The 16929-nt window shown below is 59.3% G+C and overlaps 1 protein-coding gene and 1 long non-coding RNA gene across 10 annotated transcripts in view; one reads left to right on the top strand and one right to left on the bottom strand.

The window, feature by feature from the left end:
* The window catches only part of FARP2 (FERM, ARH/RhoGEF and pleckstrin domain protein 2), a 96228-nt gene that overhangs the window by 76360 nt on the left and 2939 nt on the right, over positions 1-16929 (top strand). For 6 of the 9 annotated variants that reach the window (XM_051829378.3, XM_089328780.1, XM_089328782.1 and 3 more), the window contains 10 exons: positions 4009-4098; positions 4491-4624; positions 6019-6100; positions 8773-9010; positions 11338-11468; positions 12633-12701; positions 13277-13366; positions 15867-15949; positions 16278-16468; positions 16597-16760. In XM_051829378.3, the coding sequence (XP_051685338.1) occupies positions 4009-4098; positions 4491-4624; positions 6019-6100; positions 8773-9010; positions 11338-11468; positions 12633-12701; positions 13277-13366; positions 15867-15949; positions 16278-16468; positions 16597-16760 (1272 nt within the window). Of the gene's footprint in view, positions 1-4008; positions 4099-4490; positions 4625-6018; positions 6101-8772; positions 9011-9922; positions 11814-12632; positions 12702-13276; positions 13367-15866; positions 15950-16277; positions 16469-16596; positions 16761-16929 lie in introns of those variants that run through there. The other 3 variants (XM_070069925.2, XM_089328783.1, XM_089328786.1) reach the window with 2 other exon arrangements.
* On the bottom strand, positions 11851-14433 carry LOC138848897 (uncharacterized). Its single transcript, XR_011387029.2, has 2 exons — positions 13652-14433; positions 11851-13575 (listed from the first exon to the last, which is right to left on the bottom strand). It is a non-coding gene; the product is annotated as an uncharacterized LOC138848897 (long non-coding RNA).

Genomic DNA, 16929 nt, shown 5'->3' with positions numbered 1-16929 from the left:
AGGGAGCTGGTGTGTGAGCAGCCCAGCCGAGCTCGTATGGGACGCCCGTATCGCAGGCAGCAGACTCACCTGCTGTACCTGTACCACAGTGCTGGCCCTGGGCTCACTGTTTCTTTAGAATCAAAGCAAAAATGGCTTAGAAGAAATCTATTTTTAGAACTAAAATGTGTCACTTTCTGTCTTACAAGTAGTTGATTGTTTCAGTGGCTCTGTAGGGTGACAACTTGTCACTCCCAAGGATACCCAGGCTGACAGTGTGGCCTGGCTGGGAGACAGCCCCTGTGGACCGCAGCGGTCCACTGCAGGTGGAGGTTGCCGTGGCATCCTTGGGCCCCAGCCCCCTCCTGCTGGGACCCTGGCCTCTGCTGTGGCTTCTGCCCCCTTTCCCCAGGAGCACCTCCGCCTCAGAACCCAGCTGTGCATATCCAGGTCTCCGTGCAGGCTCCCAGGGTAGCGGGGACAACCCTGTCCTCATCACTGCCACCCTGGGTCCCGCCAGAGCCCCCTCTGTGCTGACCCTGTGAGCCCCTGGCCCACAGAGAAGCTCGCCTCTCTCTCTCTCTCTCTGTGCTCTTCAAGTGCTGGGGGGTGGGCGTGGCCCAACCCCAGCCCCGCCCACAGAAGCACTCAGCTGCCAGCCCTGTCTCAGAGCTGGTGAGGACCAACAGTGTCCTGGAGACAGAAGTGTCTCGGGTCATGTGGGGACTGAGGACTGTCAAGAGTGCGCCCTCCCTGGCCAGCACCTGGCCTACCTGGTGCTCACTGCGTGAGTCTGGAGGGACAGGGCTCCACCCCAGGCCCCCTCCCTTGTGTTCGTTTGCCACCACTGGTGGTCTTTTCTATTTCTTTCTTTTCTTTTTTTTTTTTTTTAAGATTTGTTTATTTGTTTGAAAGAGTTAGAGAGAGAGATCTTCCATCTGCTGGTTCACTCCCCAGACGGCCACAACAGTCAGGGCTCGGCCAGGCCGAAGCCAAGTTGCAGGAGCTTCCTCCATGTCTCCCACGTGGTTGCAAGGGCCAAGGATTTGGGCCATCTTCTGTTGTTTCCCAGGACACAGCAGGGATCTGGGTCAGAAGTGGTGTAGCTGGGAACGGGACCAGCACCCATATTGGATGCTGGCCTCGCAGTGCCAGCCCCCCACTAGGAGAGAATGCTCTCTAGCAGTGGTTGTGTGGTGAGAGTATATTGAAGGAGCCAGCTGGGACTCCGTGGGATACTGTTTCTGTGCATCTGGGCCCCACACACCATCTCCTGACCGGGACTCCTCAGACCCAGGGCTGCCTCTGGGGCATGAGTGCCCAGAGCCCTGGCCTCCGGGGGTGTGGCTGGTGCTGCCCAGACCCTGTGCACAGGCCATGCTCACATAGAGATAAGACATCTTAAAAATTTTTTTAAGATTTATTTATTTTGAAAGTTACAGGGAGGCAGATTGGGGGTGGGGAGTCTTCCATCTGCTGGTTCACTCCCCAGATGGCCGCAATGGCCAGAGCTGGGCTGATCCAAAGCCAAGAGCCAGGAACTTCTTCTGGGTCTCCCACATGGGTACAAGGGCCCAAGCACTTGGGCTGTTTTCCACTGCTTTCCCAGACCATAGCAGAGAGCTGGATCAAAGTGGAGCAGCCAGGACTTGAACCAATGCCCATATGGGATGCCAGTGGCCAGCCCCAGAGATAAGACACTTTTTTTTTTTTTTAATTTGACAGGTAGAGTTACAGACAGTGAGAGAGAAAGAGACAGAGAGAAAGATCTTCCTTACGCTGGTTCACTCCCCAAATGGCCGCAATAGCTAGAGCTGCTCCAATCCGGAGCCAGGAGCCAGGAGCCAGGAGCCTCTTCCCGGTCTCCCATGCAGGTGCAGGGCCCAAGCACTTGGGCCATCCTCCACTGCTTTCCCAGGCCACAGCAGAGAGCTGGACTGGAAGAGGAGCAACCGGGACTAGAACCGGCGCCCATATGGGATGCTGGCGCCACAGGCAGAGGATTAACCAAGTGAGCCACGGTGCCAGCCCCGAGATAAGACTTTTTAAAGAGATACTGATTCTGAATTTGGAAAAGTGAGTTTTAGTTGCATGAAGCCCAAAAAGAAGAAATGGGAAAGTGTGGGGCTGCACCACTGGGAAGAAGGCGGGACTCTGGGGACAGGACTGGGACCCCTGGGAGGAGGCCAGGGAGGCATGGGCATCAGGCCAGCTGTACAGGGCACCCTGTGAGTGCACTGCTGTCACTGTTCACCCACATGCTGTCCTGAACTAACCCACACGGTTGTCGTCCATCTCAGGAGCCCTCGGACTCATGGTGGCAGCCTGGCTCCTGCCCTTCCTCCTGAGCCCCACCCTGTGGCCGGTCCTCCCTGCACCCCACATGTCACAGCCACCCAGGACCTCCTCCTGAGCCCCACCCTGTGGCCGGTCCTCCCTGCTCCCCACACGTCACAGCCACACCAGGACTCTGCAGCGCGCGCCCTCCCACTCACCCTAGCCAGCGCCGGCCACCAGACTGCTACAGGGGTCTCGGGGCAGTGCGGCACCGTGGGGTAGGCCCAGAAGGTCAGCGTGGCCTGCCTTCCCCCTGTCACCTGGCTCACCCTTTTCCACCATCACCACCCCACTGCTGCTCCAGCCCGTTGACCTCTGACCTGTTTGCTGGCCCACTCTGCCCCCAGCTTGCAGGCCTCCAAACCTGCCCTGCTCTGCCTTAGGCTTCCCTGCCTTGGCCTTGTCCCCAGCTGCAGCCGAGCCTGTGCCACATGGGAAGACACCAGCTCCTGGGGGCAGGGACCCGTGCCTATGCACTTACTCCAGGTGCTGGGTCAGAGGTGCCGTGGGTATGTGCACCTGCTGGAGGGGCGGGTGAGTGGCACAGGGCACAGCACCTCCACGGCCAGGAGTGCTGCGCCTGGGGCAGAGGCAGGGGAGCCTCAGGAGCCCATTGCTGCACTGGGGGCGGGCAGAGTCCACACACCCAGGCGGTGGAGCAGCCCCTAGTGCCTGACCCACGTTCACGTCGGCTGTTGGGTCATCTTCACGCCCTCCTGAGTCAGCGTCCAGTTGCACACTCAGCTCTTGTCTCCGCTGGTTGCATCACCCGCGGGAGAAATCATAATGGTGATTTCATCCCATGACCAGTGATATTTGGGCAATAGTTCTTTTCTCCAAAATGAGAGCATGAAGTAGAGATGTGAGGGAGGAACTCACGGGCTTCACTGTGGCAGTTCTTACTCAAAAGTAAATGCCTTCAGGAGTTAGGGATGAAAACCCTAGGGGCTGGCGCTGTGGCACCTGCAGTGCCGGCATCCCATATGGATGCTGGTTTGAGTCCTGGCTGCTCCACTTCCAATCCAGCTCTCTGCTATGACCTGGGAAAGTAGTACAAGATGGCCTGGGTGCTTGGGCCCCTGCACCCGCGTGGGAGACACGGAAGAAGCTCCTGGCTTTGGATGGCTGCAGCACTGGCTGTTGCAGCCAACTGGAGTGAACCAGCAGATGGAAGACCTCTCTTTCTCTCTGCCTCTCCTTCTCTCTCTCTCTCTGTAACTCTGACTTTCAAATAAATAAATAAATCTTTCAAAAAAAAAAAAAAAAAAGCAGTACTAGGGGCCGGTGCCGTGGTGTAGTGGGCTAGGCCTCAGCCTGCAGTGCCAGCATCCCATATGGGCACCAATTCATGTCCCAGCTGCTGCTCTTCTGATCCAGCTCCCTGCTAATGGGCTGGGACAGCAGTAGAAGATGGCCCAAGTGCTTGGGCCCCTGCACGCTGGTGGGGGACCTGGAGCAATCTCTTGGCTCCTGGCTCCAGATTGGCTTAGCTCCAGCCGTTGTGGCCATCTGGGGAGTGAACCAGTGGATGAAAGACCTCTCTGTCTCTGTCTCTGTCTCTGTCTCTGTCTCTCCCTCCCTCTCTCTGTAACTCTGCCTCTCAAATAAATAAATCTTAAAAAAAAAGGCAGTGCAAACCTCGGCACCCCCTGTCCACAGCCACGGGCTCACAGCCGCCTCTGCTTCTTCCAGCGCCTGCCGGAAGACAAGGCCTATTTCATGGTGAAGGAGCTCCTTGCCACCGAGCGCACCTACCTGAAGGATCTGGAGGTCCTCACTGTGGTAGGAACTGCGGGCACGGCTCTGTCCTGAGGACGGTCTCCCTGCGGGCATGGGGCCTCCGATGCGCGTCTTTTCTATACCTAAGGGCGTTTCAAAAACTTGGTGCAAAGGGGAGTTAAGGGATAAGTTTATTTTGGTGCAAGATGTTTTTGGAAACCATGCACAGTTTTTCCATAATATGCGTTTTCCACGGACTCTCACTGAGTTCCCAGTTTCTGTGAGGCTGTAAAGCTGAGACTGTGTCCATGGGACACTTCCAACATTGAAATATTTTACTGTATTTCAGAATCGAGGGTGCTGACTGAGCCATCCTGGTAGGCGGTGGCCTGAGGGTGGCTGCCCGGTGCCCTGTCACAGGCCCTGGGGGCGTGGTCTCTGGTCTTCTCCCACAGTGGTTCCGCAGTGCCCTGGCCAAGGAGGACGCCATGCCTGCATTCCTGAAGGCCCTGCTCTTCTCCAGCATCGACCCGGTCTACGAGTTCCACAGGGCCTTCCTGCGAGAGGTGGAGCAGCGGCTGGCGCTCTGGTAACACCACCGTACCCTGCGCCCGACCTCCAGGCTCAGAAGGGAGTGCACAAGCGCCGGGATTCGCTGAAGTCTATTTTTAAATCCCGTAGGGAGAGCTGTAAATGTAGCAGTAACCTATATTCACCTTTATTCCTGTTCCAGGAGGGAAAATGAGAGGAGCAGGTTAAAAGCAGGCGAACCCTGTTCTGTCTAAAACTTGTTTTAAAATTTACCTGAAAGGCAGAGAGGCAGACACGCATCTTCTATCCAATGGTTCATTCCCCAAAATGGCCTGCGACAGCCAGGGCTGGGCCAGGCCACAGCTGAAGCCAGGAGCCCATCTGGGTCCCCAGTGGGAGTGGCAGGGACCCGAGTACTTGGGCCGTCGCCTGCTGCCCTCACGGGTGCAGAAGCAGGAGACTGGACCACAGCCAAGGGAGGCGCAGTCCCAGGTGCTCTGAGAGAGGATGCTGGCTTCCCCAGCAGTGTCCTAACGGCTGTGCCAGACGCCTGCCCCGTGGTCTCCATGTTCTTTTAAAGATTTATTTATTCGGCCGGCGCCGCGGCTCACTAGGCTAATCCTCCGCCTAGCGGCGCCGGCACACCAGGTTCTAGTCCCAGTTGGGGCGCCGGATTCTGTCCCGGTTGCCCCTCTTCCAGGCCAGCTCTCTGCTGTGGCCAGGGAGTGCAGTGGAGGATGGCCCAGGTGCTTGGGCCCTGCACCCCATGGGAGACCAGGAAAAGCACCTGGCTCCTGGCTCCTGCCATTGGATCAGCGCGGTGCGCTGGCCGCAGCACGCCGGCTGCGGTGGCCGTTGGAGGGTGAACCAACGGCAAAGGAAGACCTTTCTCTCTGTCTCTCTGTCTCTCACTGTCCACTCTGCCTATCAAAAAAATAAAAATAAAAAATAAATAAATAAATAAATCTTAAAAAAGATTTATTTATTTGAAAGGCAGAGTTAGTTACAGAGAGCCAGAGAGGGAGGTCTTCCATCCCTGCTCACTCCCCAGATGGCCGCAGTAGCTGGAGCCTGGCTAATCTGAAGCCAGGAGCTTCTTCCAGGTCTCCCACGCGGGTGCAGGGCCCAAGGACTTGAGCCATCTTCTACTGCTTTCCCAGGCCACAGCAGAGAGCTGGAGTGGAGCAGCCAGGACTCTAATTGGCACCCATGTGGGATGCCGGGGCCACAGGCAGCGGCTTTACCTGGTATGCCACAGTGCCGGCCCTGGTTACCAGCTTTTTAGAGAATGGCCAGACATGCAATAGTTGTTTTGTTGAAGTGAAGGCCATGACATGGGGTCATCCACCCCAGAGCGTCTTGTCCCCGTGTGGCCAGCAGAGCAGGTCACGCCCTGGTGACCTGGTGCTCGCCATAGCCTCGGGGAGGTTGTCAGCCGCTGTTCTTCCCCAGGGAAGGACCCTCCAGTGCTCACGGGAAAGGCGGCCACCAGCGCATAGGGGACATCTTGCTCAGGAACATGCGTCAGCTAAAGGTAGGACAGGTCTGCGTGGTGGCAGCCCGGCCATGTTCACTCCCGGAATAGGGCCCACAGCAGGCTCCGCTGCCCTCACCACAGCGTTCTAGCAGGGTCGCAGAACGCCCTGCCACTGCCCACCAGCGTCAGGGAGCAGCTTGCCCTGGGCAGTGCTCGGCTGACAGCCTCCCCACTCGGACTCCCCCAGATCCCCCGACTCCCCGGACCCCAGAGACCCCAGACTCAACCAGACTCCCCACGGACCCCCCAGAACCTCCATTCCCCCAGACTCCCCCAGCCGGAGTCCTCAGACCCCACAGACTCTCCCACAGACTCCACAGAGCCCGCAGAAGGACTCCCCCAGTTTCCCCTCAGGCTCCCCCAGACTCCTCCAACAGGCCTCCCTCAGATCAGAGTACCTCTAACAGAGTACCCCCAGCTCAGCTTGCCCCAGAACAGAGTACTCCCAGAACACAGTACCCTCAGAACACAGTACCCTCTAACAGAGTACCCCCCAGCTCAGCTTACCCCAGAACAGAGTACTCCGAGAACACAGTACCCTCAGAACACAGTACCCCTCAGAACAGAGTACCCCCCAGCTCAGCTTACCCCAGAACAGAGTACTCCCAGAACACAGTACCCTCAGAACACAGTACCCCTCAGAACAGAGTACCCTCTAACAGAGTACCCCCAGCTCAGCTTACCCCAGAACAGAGTACCCTCAGAGCAGAGTACCCCCAGAACAGAGTACTCTCAGAACAGAGTACCCCAGAACAGAGTACTCCAAGAACACAGTACCCTCAGAACAGAGTACCCCCCAGAACAGAATACCCTCAGAACAGAGTACTCCCAGAACAGAGTACCCCAGAACAAGTTCCCCCAGAACACAGTACCCCTCAGAACAGAGTACCCCCCAGAAAAGAGTACTCTCAAAACAGAGTACCCCTCAGAACAGACTACCCCCCAGAACAGAGTACCCTCAGAACAGAGTACTCCCAGAACACAGTACCCCTCAGAACACAGTACCCCAAGAACAAGTTCCCCTCAGAACAGAGTACTCCCCAGAACAGACTACCCCCCAGAACAGAGTAACCTCAGAACAGAGTACCCCCCAGAACACAGTACCCCCAGAACAAGTTCCCCTCAGAGCAGAGTACTCCCCAGAACAGAGTACCCCCCAGAACAGAGTACCCTCGGGACTGAGTTCTCCTCAGAACCGCTGCCCACCACAGGGTCACCCCAGAAAGGGTTCCTGAGACGGCCACCCTCGGGTTCCCCTCAGTTCCTCAGAGCAGGGTGGCCCTGGCGCAGCCCTCGCCTCGGGACAGGCTCCCGCGGCAGCTGTGAGGGGACGGGGCTGCTGGGTCACTCCCTTGTGGGGTCCACGCTCTTCCGCGGGATGTGCCTCCCTCGCGCCCCTGCAGTCCACTGCACAGTGCAGGCGAGGCGTCCGCCATTCAGGGTCTTGGTCTTGCCTGCCCCTCATGCTGCACAGCCCAGGGCACGGTGTCCTGGCCCTCCTGGCCAGCTGCTCCAGCCTTGTGTGCCACCTCCACCCAGCCTGCTGCCCCACTGGGGAGCACCACCACTGCCGCCCTGTACTGTTTGTTTCATTTCTGAGCCAGGTCAGACAGAAAGTTCTACCTCTTCCAAAACCACCAGTGCTCATTTCAAAGAGAAACGCACAGAAGTGGGTTTTCTCTGTCTTGTATCACACAGGGCATCGCCTTAAATCAAATTGATTTCATATCACCTAGAAGGTGGGGACCTGCTTAGTGTGCCAAGTGTGCGCAGCACTCAGACCTCACACGTGTGTGCTCCCTGTCTTCGTGGAGGAACGACACAGGACCCTGCGCTGTTCTTTTGTCTGCTCGGCCCTCCCCGGGTTTGCTGCTGGTTCTTCCCGGGTTGGCTACCGTCCCTTCCACCTCCGTGGAAGGGCGGTTCCCCCTGCCACCTTCCCCACTTCCACGGGGGAGCGGCACACCGCCGGCCGGCTCTCTCGGGGGCTGCTCAGATGTTCCTCAGGTGTTCCTGGTGCATGTTGTCTCTCTCCTCCTTTATAGTCCTCTTCCACCAATCCCAACTCTGCTACCCACATGCCAAGTACGCTGCTCTCCTCCAATCAGGAGCAGGATCAGCTCCTGCAGGTCATCACTCAAGTTGGCGAGAGGCAGCTGCGTAGAAGTTGTTACTCCCTTCTCAGCGACATATTGTGGGAGAGCAGATGCATAGAATAAGTCTTAATTCCAGTAACAGTCTAGTCCGAGTTGCTCCCCACACCCGACGTGTGATAGAGGGGGCATGGTCGCACCGCCTCTGTGACTGGTGAAGTTTCTGGAGTGAGCCCTGAGCCCTGGCCGGGCTCCACGTGGCCTGTCAACCCCTGCCCTGCACTCCCTCGCTGTGTCCCGGGGAGGGCGGTGGCCTCACAGCTCCGTCTGCTCACAAGTGAGGCAACAGATGTGTGCGTGGTGAACGTACCGATGGCCAGTGCTAGGTGGGCTGCCACCACCCCGGCTGGAAGGAGACGCAGGTCGGGTGCAGCCCGGTGGGACAGGACGCCTCCACCTCACATGGCCCAGCCATCGTCCCTGTTGTCCCTGCCAGGACTGGCAGATGGGGCATGAAATCCACACTGGGACTCCTGTTCTCGGACCCTCTGTCCCACGTGTCACCCAAACCCACAGGAGTTCACCAGCTGCTTCCAGAGACACGATGAAGTCCTGGCCGCGCTGGAGCAGGCCACCCGGCGCTGTCGGAGGCTGGAGGCCGTGTGCAGAGAGTTCGAGCTGCAGAAGGTCTGCTACCTGCCGCTCAGCGCGTTCCTGCTGAAGCCCAGCCAGCGCCTGGTGCACCTGCGCCTGCTGCTGCGCCGGCTGTGCAGCCACTACCCGCCCGGGCACCACGACTACGCCGACTGCCGCGGTGAGTGTGACGCCGAGCCCCGCGCTTGAAGCCACGTGGCTAGAAGTAGGGCTTCCCCAACTGGGGGTGCAGGGGTCGGCGTGGCCGGGGGAGCAGGTCCCAGGCCGTCTGTCCCGGAGGACTTGGCTCTAAAACACACAAATGTCTGGGCCATGGGGCCCAGTAGAAGATTCGGACACAGACGTACTTGGTCATTTTTCCTGTCTGTTACAGGAATAAACTCTGAGCCTGTTTAGCCTACAAATATGTCTTCCGGTTGTAGCATAAAGTTAGCTCAGAAAATTGCTCTCAGATTTTACAAGTGAATGCGTCGCTGTCATTAAAAGTGGCAGTTGAAAACACACCCCGCAGTCCCTGCTCACTGCTGTCCACGGGCACGGGTGTGTACATCAGGGTTCTTTCACTGCCGCCCACGGGCACGGGTGTGTACATCAGGGTTCTTTGTGTAAGCCGGAGACAAGATGGTCACACAGGGTCCCTGCTCCCTTCCACTTCGTTCTCCAAGCCTTGGCACCATGTTGTGGCACGTGGGTGAGGCTGCTGCCTGCGAGACTGGCGTCCTGTATCAGAGCACCAGCTCCAGTCCCAGCTGCTCTGCCTCCCGACCCATCTTCCTGCTGATGTACCTGGGCCCCTGCACCCACAAGGAAGACCAAGGGTGGAGCTCCTGGCTCCTGGCTTCAGCCTGGCCCGGCTCTGGCCGTTGCAGCCAAGGGGGGTGGGGGGGTGAGCGGTGAACTAGCAGATGGAAGACCTCTCTCTCTCTCTCTCTCTCTCCCCCCCCTCCCCCTCTCCCCCTCTCTCCCTCTCTCCCTCTCTCTCTCTCTCTCCCCCTCCCCCTCCCCCTCCCCCTCTCCTCTCTCTCTCTCACTCTGCCTTGCAACTAAATGTGTAAAAATTTAATGTAAGAAGCGTCACCAGCTTTAAGTAAAAGCCAGTGCTATCTACGAAAAAGGAAAAGGACAAAAGACAAAGATTGTATTTTATTTATTTGAATGGCAGAGTTACAGAGGGGCAGAGACAGAGTCTTCTAGTTGCAGATTCGTTCCTCAAATGGCCACAGTAGCCAAGTTGGCCCAGGCTGAAGACAGGAGCCTGGAACTCCGTCGTGGCCTCCACACGGGTGCCGGGGCCAAGCACTGGGCCACATTAGCAGCTGGACCGGACGCGGAGCTGCAAGAACTTGAGCCGGTGCTCCTGTGGGAAGCCAGCGTCACAGTGGCGGCTTAACCCGCTGTGCCACAACGCCAGCCCTGGACCGTGATTCCAGTGCCACAGCTGTGCCACAACGCCAGCCCTGGACCGTGATTCCAGTGCCACAGTAGTGCCTGCTGCACAGTGCTGGCAGGAGGGTGTGCTGGACGGACAGCACCGGGCCAGGTTCCAGTCATGCCTGCCTCACCCCTGGGGCACACAGGGCATTGGAGGGGTCCCTGGGCCTCGCGGCCTGTCAGGCCCCTCATCAGCGCTTTCCTGCAGGCTGTGCTCACCAAGTTCTTTGTCAGCCGCTTGGGGCACACAGCCCCGTCAGCCCTGGCTCCCGTCCTGCTAGGACCCCGCCCTACCCTGCGTGCAGACGTGCCTTCTGGGAAGGGGCCCATCCCTGGGAACCTGAACTTGGCAAACACTGCAGGTGTGAAGTAGACAAAGGCGGGAGGCCCCGCACTGGCATCTTTCACGTTGGTCAGGACGCCCCTGGACAGCACACGGGCCTCGCCCTGCTCTGTTGGCCTCAGGCAGCTCCAAGGGGGCACCAGGCAGGCCCAGGGATGTGCAGAGGCAGCAGCAGCCCCCAGGGCCAGCCACAGGCAGTGCCCTGTGCCGTGGGAACAGGGTGGCACTGGGGACCATGCAGAGGAAGGGCTCTGACACCTGTGCGGCCGAGGGATGGCCGGGCTGGGGGCTCAGGACCACCCAGACAGGACCTGCAGCTGCACCCCCGGGTGAAGGGTCACTCGTGTGCGTTGTGGGGGGCGATGGCCAGTGCATGCCCTTCCCTGGCTAACCCCTGCGTGCTGGGAGGGCGGCGCCCCCTCTCTGGCAGACTTGCCAGGGCTGCAGCTGAGGACCCTGGTGCCAGGTGAGGCCCTCGTGCAGCTGCAGGAGGTGGAAGCCGAAGGGGGAGTCCTGCTGGGGTGGAGCAGGGCCCCCACCCTCACCCCAGAGGGTCTGAAGCCAACCCTGCTGTGAAGCAGGCATTTGCTGTCAAGTGCAGGCCCCTCCTCCCCCAGCCCCGTACCCCGCTGTGAGCCGGTCGTGCCGTCCCGGGCGGTGGGCAGTGGGCGGTGGGTGGTGGGCGGCTCTGCAGGGCTGCCCCTCTCCCGCAGACGCCCTCCAGGCCATCTCCGAGGTGACTGCGGCGCTCCAGCACAGCCTGGCGCGGCTCCAGAACCTGCAGAAGCTGGTGGAGCTGCAGCGGGCCCTGGTCGGCATGGAGAACCTCGCCGCTCCGGGCAGGGTGAGTGCTGCGGCTTTGGGAAATTTTTTAAGCTGGCTGTCTTTTTTTTTTTTTTTTTTATTGAAAAAAAATTCCCATACAGTTCACCTTTTTGGAGTGTGTATAATTCAGGGGCCAGTCTGTGGCCAGCTCAGCAGGTCAAGCCACCACTGGCTGCTCCACTGTTGAGCCGGGTCCCTGCTAAGGTGCCTGGGAGGCAGCAGAAGATGGCCCAAGTTCTTGGGTCCCTGCACCCACATGGGAGACCCAGATGGAGATCCAGGCTCCTGGCTTTGGCCTGACGAAGTCCTGGCTGTTGTGGCCATTTGGGGAGGGAACCAGAGCATAGAAGACCTTTGTCTCTGCTTCTCCCTCTCTGTCACTCAGACTTTCAAATAAAGTCTTTTTTTTAAATAAGGATTTATTTATTTATTATAAGGCAGAGTTACAGAAGGAGAGACACAGAGAGCAGTCTTTCATCTGCTGGTTCACTCCCCAAATAGCAGCGACAGCTTGAGCTGGGCTAGTCTGAAGCTAGGAGCCAGGAGCTTCTTCTGGGTCTCCTGTGTGGGTAGAGGCCCAAATATTTAAGCCCAGGTGCAATAGCAGGGAGCTGGATCAAAGTGGAGCAGCGGGGACTCAAACCGGCGCCCACAGAGAAGCTGGCACTGCAGGTGACTTTACCCACCACGCCACAGTGCCGGCCACAAAAAAGCCTTTTTTCAAGCGTATAATTCAGTGATTTTTGGTGCATTCCCAGGGTTAGCCATCATCGCTGTTAATTCAGAACGTTTCCATTGCTCCAGAACAAAGCCCTGTACCATCCGCAGTCTCTCTCACACACAGCACCCCGCCCTGGCCTCTAAAGTTTCTTCTTTTAACTCCACAGCCTCCATACGTGGCTTGTCTCCAGATCTCTCCTGGGGAGATGCTCAGTTTCTATCACAAATGCCCTTCATTTGACCTCAGCGCACTGGCCTGGGGGCCCCTCCTCTGCACCCACACATGTGTTAGGCTGTGTCCTTGTTAGGAGGAGCTGAGATGTGGGCACAGGGGCTCCCACACCCAGGTCTGGTCCCAGCGGGCGCTGGGCCTTCTCTGCCTCCTGCCCGTCCCGGGGCACACCTCTGAGCGGGAGGTGGGGTTCAGCGGCCCTGGCGCTCAGCGGGTCTGTCTGTCTCCCAGGAGCTCATCCGCGAGGGCTGCCTCCACGAGCTCACCAGGAAGGGACCACAGCAGAGGATGTTCTTCCTGGTAGGTTCTCCGCGCCCAGGCGTTCTGCCCAGGAGCCGGCACTTGGCGGCCCCGGCCTCTCCGCACCCCAGCCCCTGAGGCCTTGGTGCACGGGGCTTCCAGGTGTGAGGCAGAACGCAGCCGCTCTGCCCAGCTCCATCCTCATCCCGCATCCCGGACACCTGTCCACAGGACAAGCAGCAGCGTCCCGTGGCTGCAGGAGGGTTTCCCACTAGCCGGGGGGCCTAGCTCACTCAGCAGGGCCTTGTTCCCACCAGGCTCCCTGTCGTCAGCTCCTTGCCTGTGCCCTGATCTCTGGGCCCAGGAACATACTCCACAGTGAACCACGCAAGCTAGGCCATCACCGGCGGCACCCGCGGAGCCCCAGGCCCGACAAGCCAGCTGCTTCCTGTGGCTGCTGCTCACCTCTGGCCAAAAATGGCCCAAAAGTGAAGTCCGAGTCCTCTCCTCCCACAGCTCTGCAGCAGGCTGGACAGCTCTGACGGCCACCTGCCGGCATCTCAGCTGGTTCGATAGATTCAGAAACTGAGGTTTGTCACTGTTTTTAGTTTGCTGATCTACAGCTTCCCTCTCAGTTCTCAGATATGTTGCTGTATACAAGCAAAGGTGTCACCGGGAGCAGCCACTTCCGGATACGGGGCCTCCTTCCGCTCCGTGGCATGCTGGTGAGTGACACAGGCCCTGCAGTGGCAAATCCAAATTCCAGTGGAAAGGAAACCGTGTGGAATGCGCCTGCTGGCTTCTCTGGTTTGTCTCCTGGTCTCTGCCCCATCTCCGGCTGTCAGTCACCAGGCAGGATGAGGCCTGTCCCCTCCCAAGCTCAGAGAGATCTCAGCGCCCCAGTACACTGCATCATGTCCATTTGCTCTTGCACCTGGGAACAGAATTCTGGACGTGAGCAACTCTCACAAGCCCCGTGTTACACCGGCCCCGGTCCCACATGGACACACCTGGGACGGCACAGCCACCAGGCTGGTGATGCCTTCATGTGTTCTGAGGACTGTAAATCCTTCCTCCCGTGTGCTCTGGCTTATCAGCCCTTGTCCTGTGTGGCCAGTGCGTCTAGTGACCGATGGTAGTGCACCAAGTCAGCAACCTGGTCCCAGCACCGCGTCCGCTTTGCTGTTTGCCCAACTTCTTCTCATGTCCTGTCTTCTCGCGGGCAGCAGGGACAAGCAGTGGATGGGGAGCCAGACCCGGTTCCTCCTCCCATCAGCGTCTCAGACACGAGGCCTCTCTCCAAAGTCTTTTTGTCCTAAAGAGAGAAGTCCAGCCTGTGGTGGGATCTGAGCCACAGGCACACAGATGCTGTGGGGACCTGGTCTGACATGCCTCTCCCACAGCTGGGGGAGGGTGCGCTGTGCAGAGAGCAATTCTGGGACTGTCGGTGAGGCCCCCCGCCTCCTGCCTCCTGCCACGGTGCCTCCCACTCAGGGGCCACACCCTGCTCTCCATGGCGGAAGACCCTAGGCAGCCCTTGTAGGTCACAGCCTACTTTCTTTTCCTACGTTTGCATCTGGCTTTTCCTTATGGAGTTCAGGCCCCGTGCTGCTGGGCTGTGCGTGTGGTTCTAGAATATTCTAGAATGGCACGAGGGCATCTGAGCATTCATCCGTGGTCACCTCTGCCCACCTTAAGATTTGTTTGAATAGCAGGGTAACAGAGCAAGACAGGACGATCGTCCATCTGCCGGCTCCCTCATGCCGACAACCAGGGCTGGGCCAGGCTGGGCCCAGGAGCTGCATCTGCGCCTCCCACGTGGGTGCAGGGGCCATCACTGCCGCCTCCCAGGGCACGCGTGAGCAGGAGGCTGGAAGCAGGAGCGGAGCTGGGGCTCAGGCGCAGGCACCCCCCTCGTTCTCTCCAGGGTTTTCCTGTCCTTTGTATGAACTCAGTGCCTCCTGTTCCAGATCCATGCACACTTTCTTCACGGCCCATCCTGTCACCTAGGTCGGCTTGCCTATACTTAGCTTTGTTTGGAATTCTACTTATGGCTACTTCTTAAAAATTGTATTTATTTGCAAGTCAAGGTTACAGAGAGGCAGAAGCAGAGAGAGGTCTTCCATCCACTGCTTCATTCCCCAGATGACTGCAACGGCCAGAGCTGGGCCAGGCCGAAGCCAGGAGCCAGAAGGGGCCCGAGCACTCGGGTGATCCTCTGCTGGTTTCCTGGGCCACAGCAGGGAGCTGAGCAGGATCGGAAGTGGAGCAGCCGGGACTCAAACCCGCTGCAGCACGGCGCTGGCCCCGTAGTTTTGATAGATGTTATTTGGAAATGTGACTTTTCCTCCTCCAGTCACTCTCCCCTCCTGTCAAATCCTGCACGTCTCACTGCTGGGTTTTGCTGTGTGGCAGCCGTGTAGACACACATGCCGTCCGACCTGCCCGCCTCCGGGACGTCCTTTGCTGGCCACTGAACTTGTCCAAGAAAACTTGGGAGTCACGTGAACAAATTTTTTCTGAATACACTACTGGGATTTCGGTTGACCTTAGGGGAACGCTGTCACTCATGCTGGCTGGGCATTCCTGCCCAGCTGGCACCTGTGGGCCAGGCAGAGGGCACTGTCCATCCTGTGGGGTCCTGGGGAGCCAGGGGGAGCCAAGGTGCGGCCTGAGGGGGTTATCTCAAGCACAGGAACCGCTTCCCTGCGTGTCCGAGCGGATCTCGGCGCAGGTGCTTCCTGCAGACCAGTGCCACGCCCCAGCCTCGTGTTGAGAGCCCTAGCACTCCTAGAACCTGGGCACAGCTTCTAGGCTTCCAGGCTGGATGGGGCTGTTCCGCTTTGGGATAGTGTCCCCAAATCACTCCCAGCTGACTCCAGCCTTCAGGTTGGAGCCTAACTTTGTTAGGTGTTGGTATCAGGTTTATAAATAACCTGTTTCCATCTTGCATCATGAAAATGCTCAATATTTCTCCTTTGCTTGATTTTCAGCTGATAGTGCTGGACCCCCCGGTGAGTAGTCGGTGCCCTCCGGCCCACAGCTCACCCCCTGGGTGGCAGCTGTCATGGCCGGGACACCAGAGCCCCTCCTCTAGCCTCCCTCATAGCGCTGCAGGCTTGGACAGAACAGGACTTCCAAGCGGCCGCACCTAGCGTTGCTGGTAGTCGGTCCCCTGCCAGCTGCTGCCCCGTCCCTGAGGTGGGCCTGTGCTCCTGCCTGCAGGTGGAGGAGGCCGAGAGCCAGTGGCCGGGCCCACACTGCTTCACCATCTACGCGGCTCGGAAGACAGTCGTGGTGGCGGCCAGGTGAGGCCCCCCGAGTCCCTCCTGAGCTGGGAAGCTGGGGTGAGCCTCACAGGGACATCAGGTCGGACTGCGAGCCCAAGGGGCAGCTGCCTCCTCGGGGGTGGGGGTGTCGGCTGACCTATGAGGACTTGCACGACGGCCTCCTGTGTACCGTGCCCCCTGGAGACACAGGCAGCCCCTCCCACCGGGAAGTGAACCGCCAGCCAGCCGCCCTGCAGGGACCCTGTTCCGCAGCCTTCCACTCCATGACTCACCCCAGTGGACCCCTGGACTCGCGGGTGGCACAGGCACCCCAGGCCAGGAGAGCAGCCCTGCCCTTCCCCCACAGCACCCGGCTGGAAAAGGACAAGTGGATGCAGGACCTCAACGCTGCGATCCAAGCAGCCCAGAGCGGCGGTGGCGACACGGCCCCGGTGCTGCCGGCTGGCACCCTGTGCACTCAAGCATGCCGTGAGTCCTGGCCGGCTCCCCTCCCAGGAGACCCCCACTGCTCCAGGACTCGTCAGCGGCTCAGCTCCCGTGAGCCCTCATTCCCTACTGGAGGAGGAAGCGACCGAGTCTGCCGTGCAGCTCCTGGGGGGCAGGGGTGTCTCCCCCAAGCTCCCGGGCACCTGCCACTGGCGTTAATAACTGCCGCCTTCCCCCAGGGCCACCTGACGAGGTCTCCGCGGAACACGAGTCACAAGCAGCAGCTCTGGGCGCTCAGGGCTCCCTGGAGGGGCGGAGCCCACACCGGGCCAACACCACGGAGCACGTGTGCTGGTACCGGAACACAAGTGTGTCCAGAGCCGACCACAGCGCTGCCGTGGAGGTACGGCTGCTGTGAGCAACCACCCCTCCGCCCGTGCTGGTGCTGGGGGGCCCAGGGACAGAGCTGAGCCGAGGGGGCCGCTGCCTGCTCTCCCCGGACAGCCGCTGGTGGAAGGCGTGTTTCTCCCTCGGAAGCCCCGGCAGAGGCTGCCCCAGGCTGGGCTCTCCCG

This window comes from Oryctolagus cuniculus, chromosome 3 (assembly GCF_051225735.1).
Source record: "Oryctolagus cuniculus isolate XC-2025 breed Fujian yellow rabbit chromosome 3, ASM5122573v1, whole genome shotgun sequence".
NCBI classification, from domain to species: domain Eukaryota; kingdom Metazoa; phylum Chordata; class Mammalia; order Lagomorpha; family Leporidae; genus Oryctolagus; species Oryctolagus cuniculus.
The sequence above is the reverse complement of the archived record's forward strand: the minus strand, read 5'-3'. Positions and strand labels throughout refer to the sequence as shown.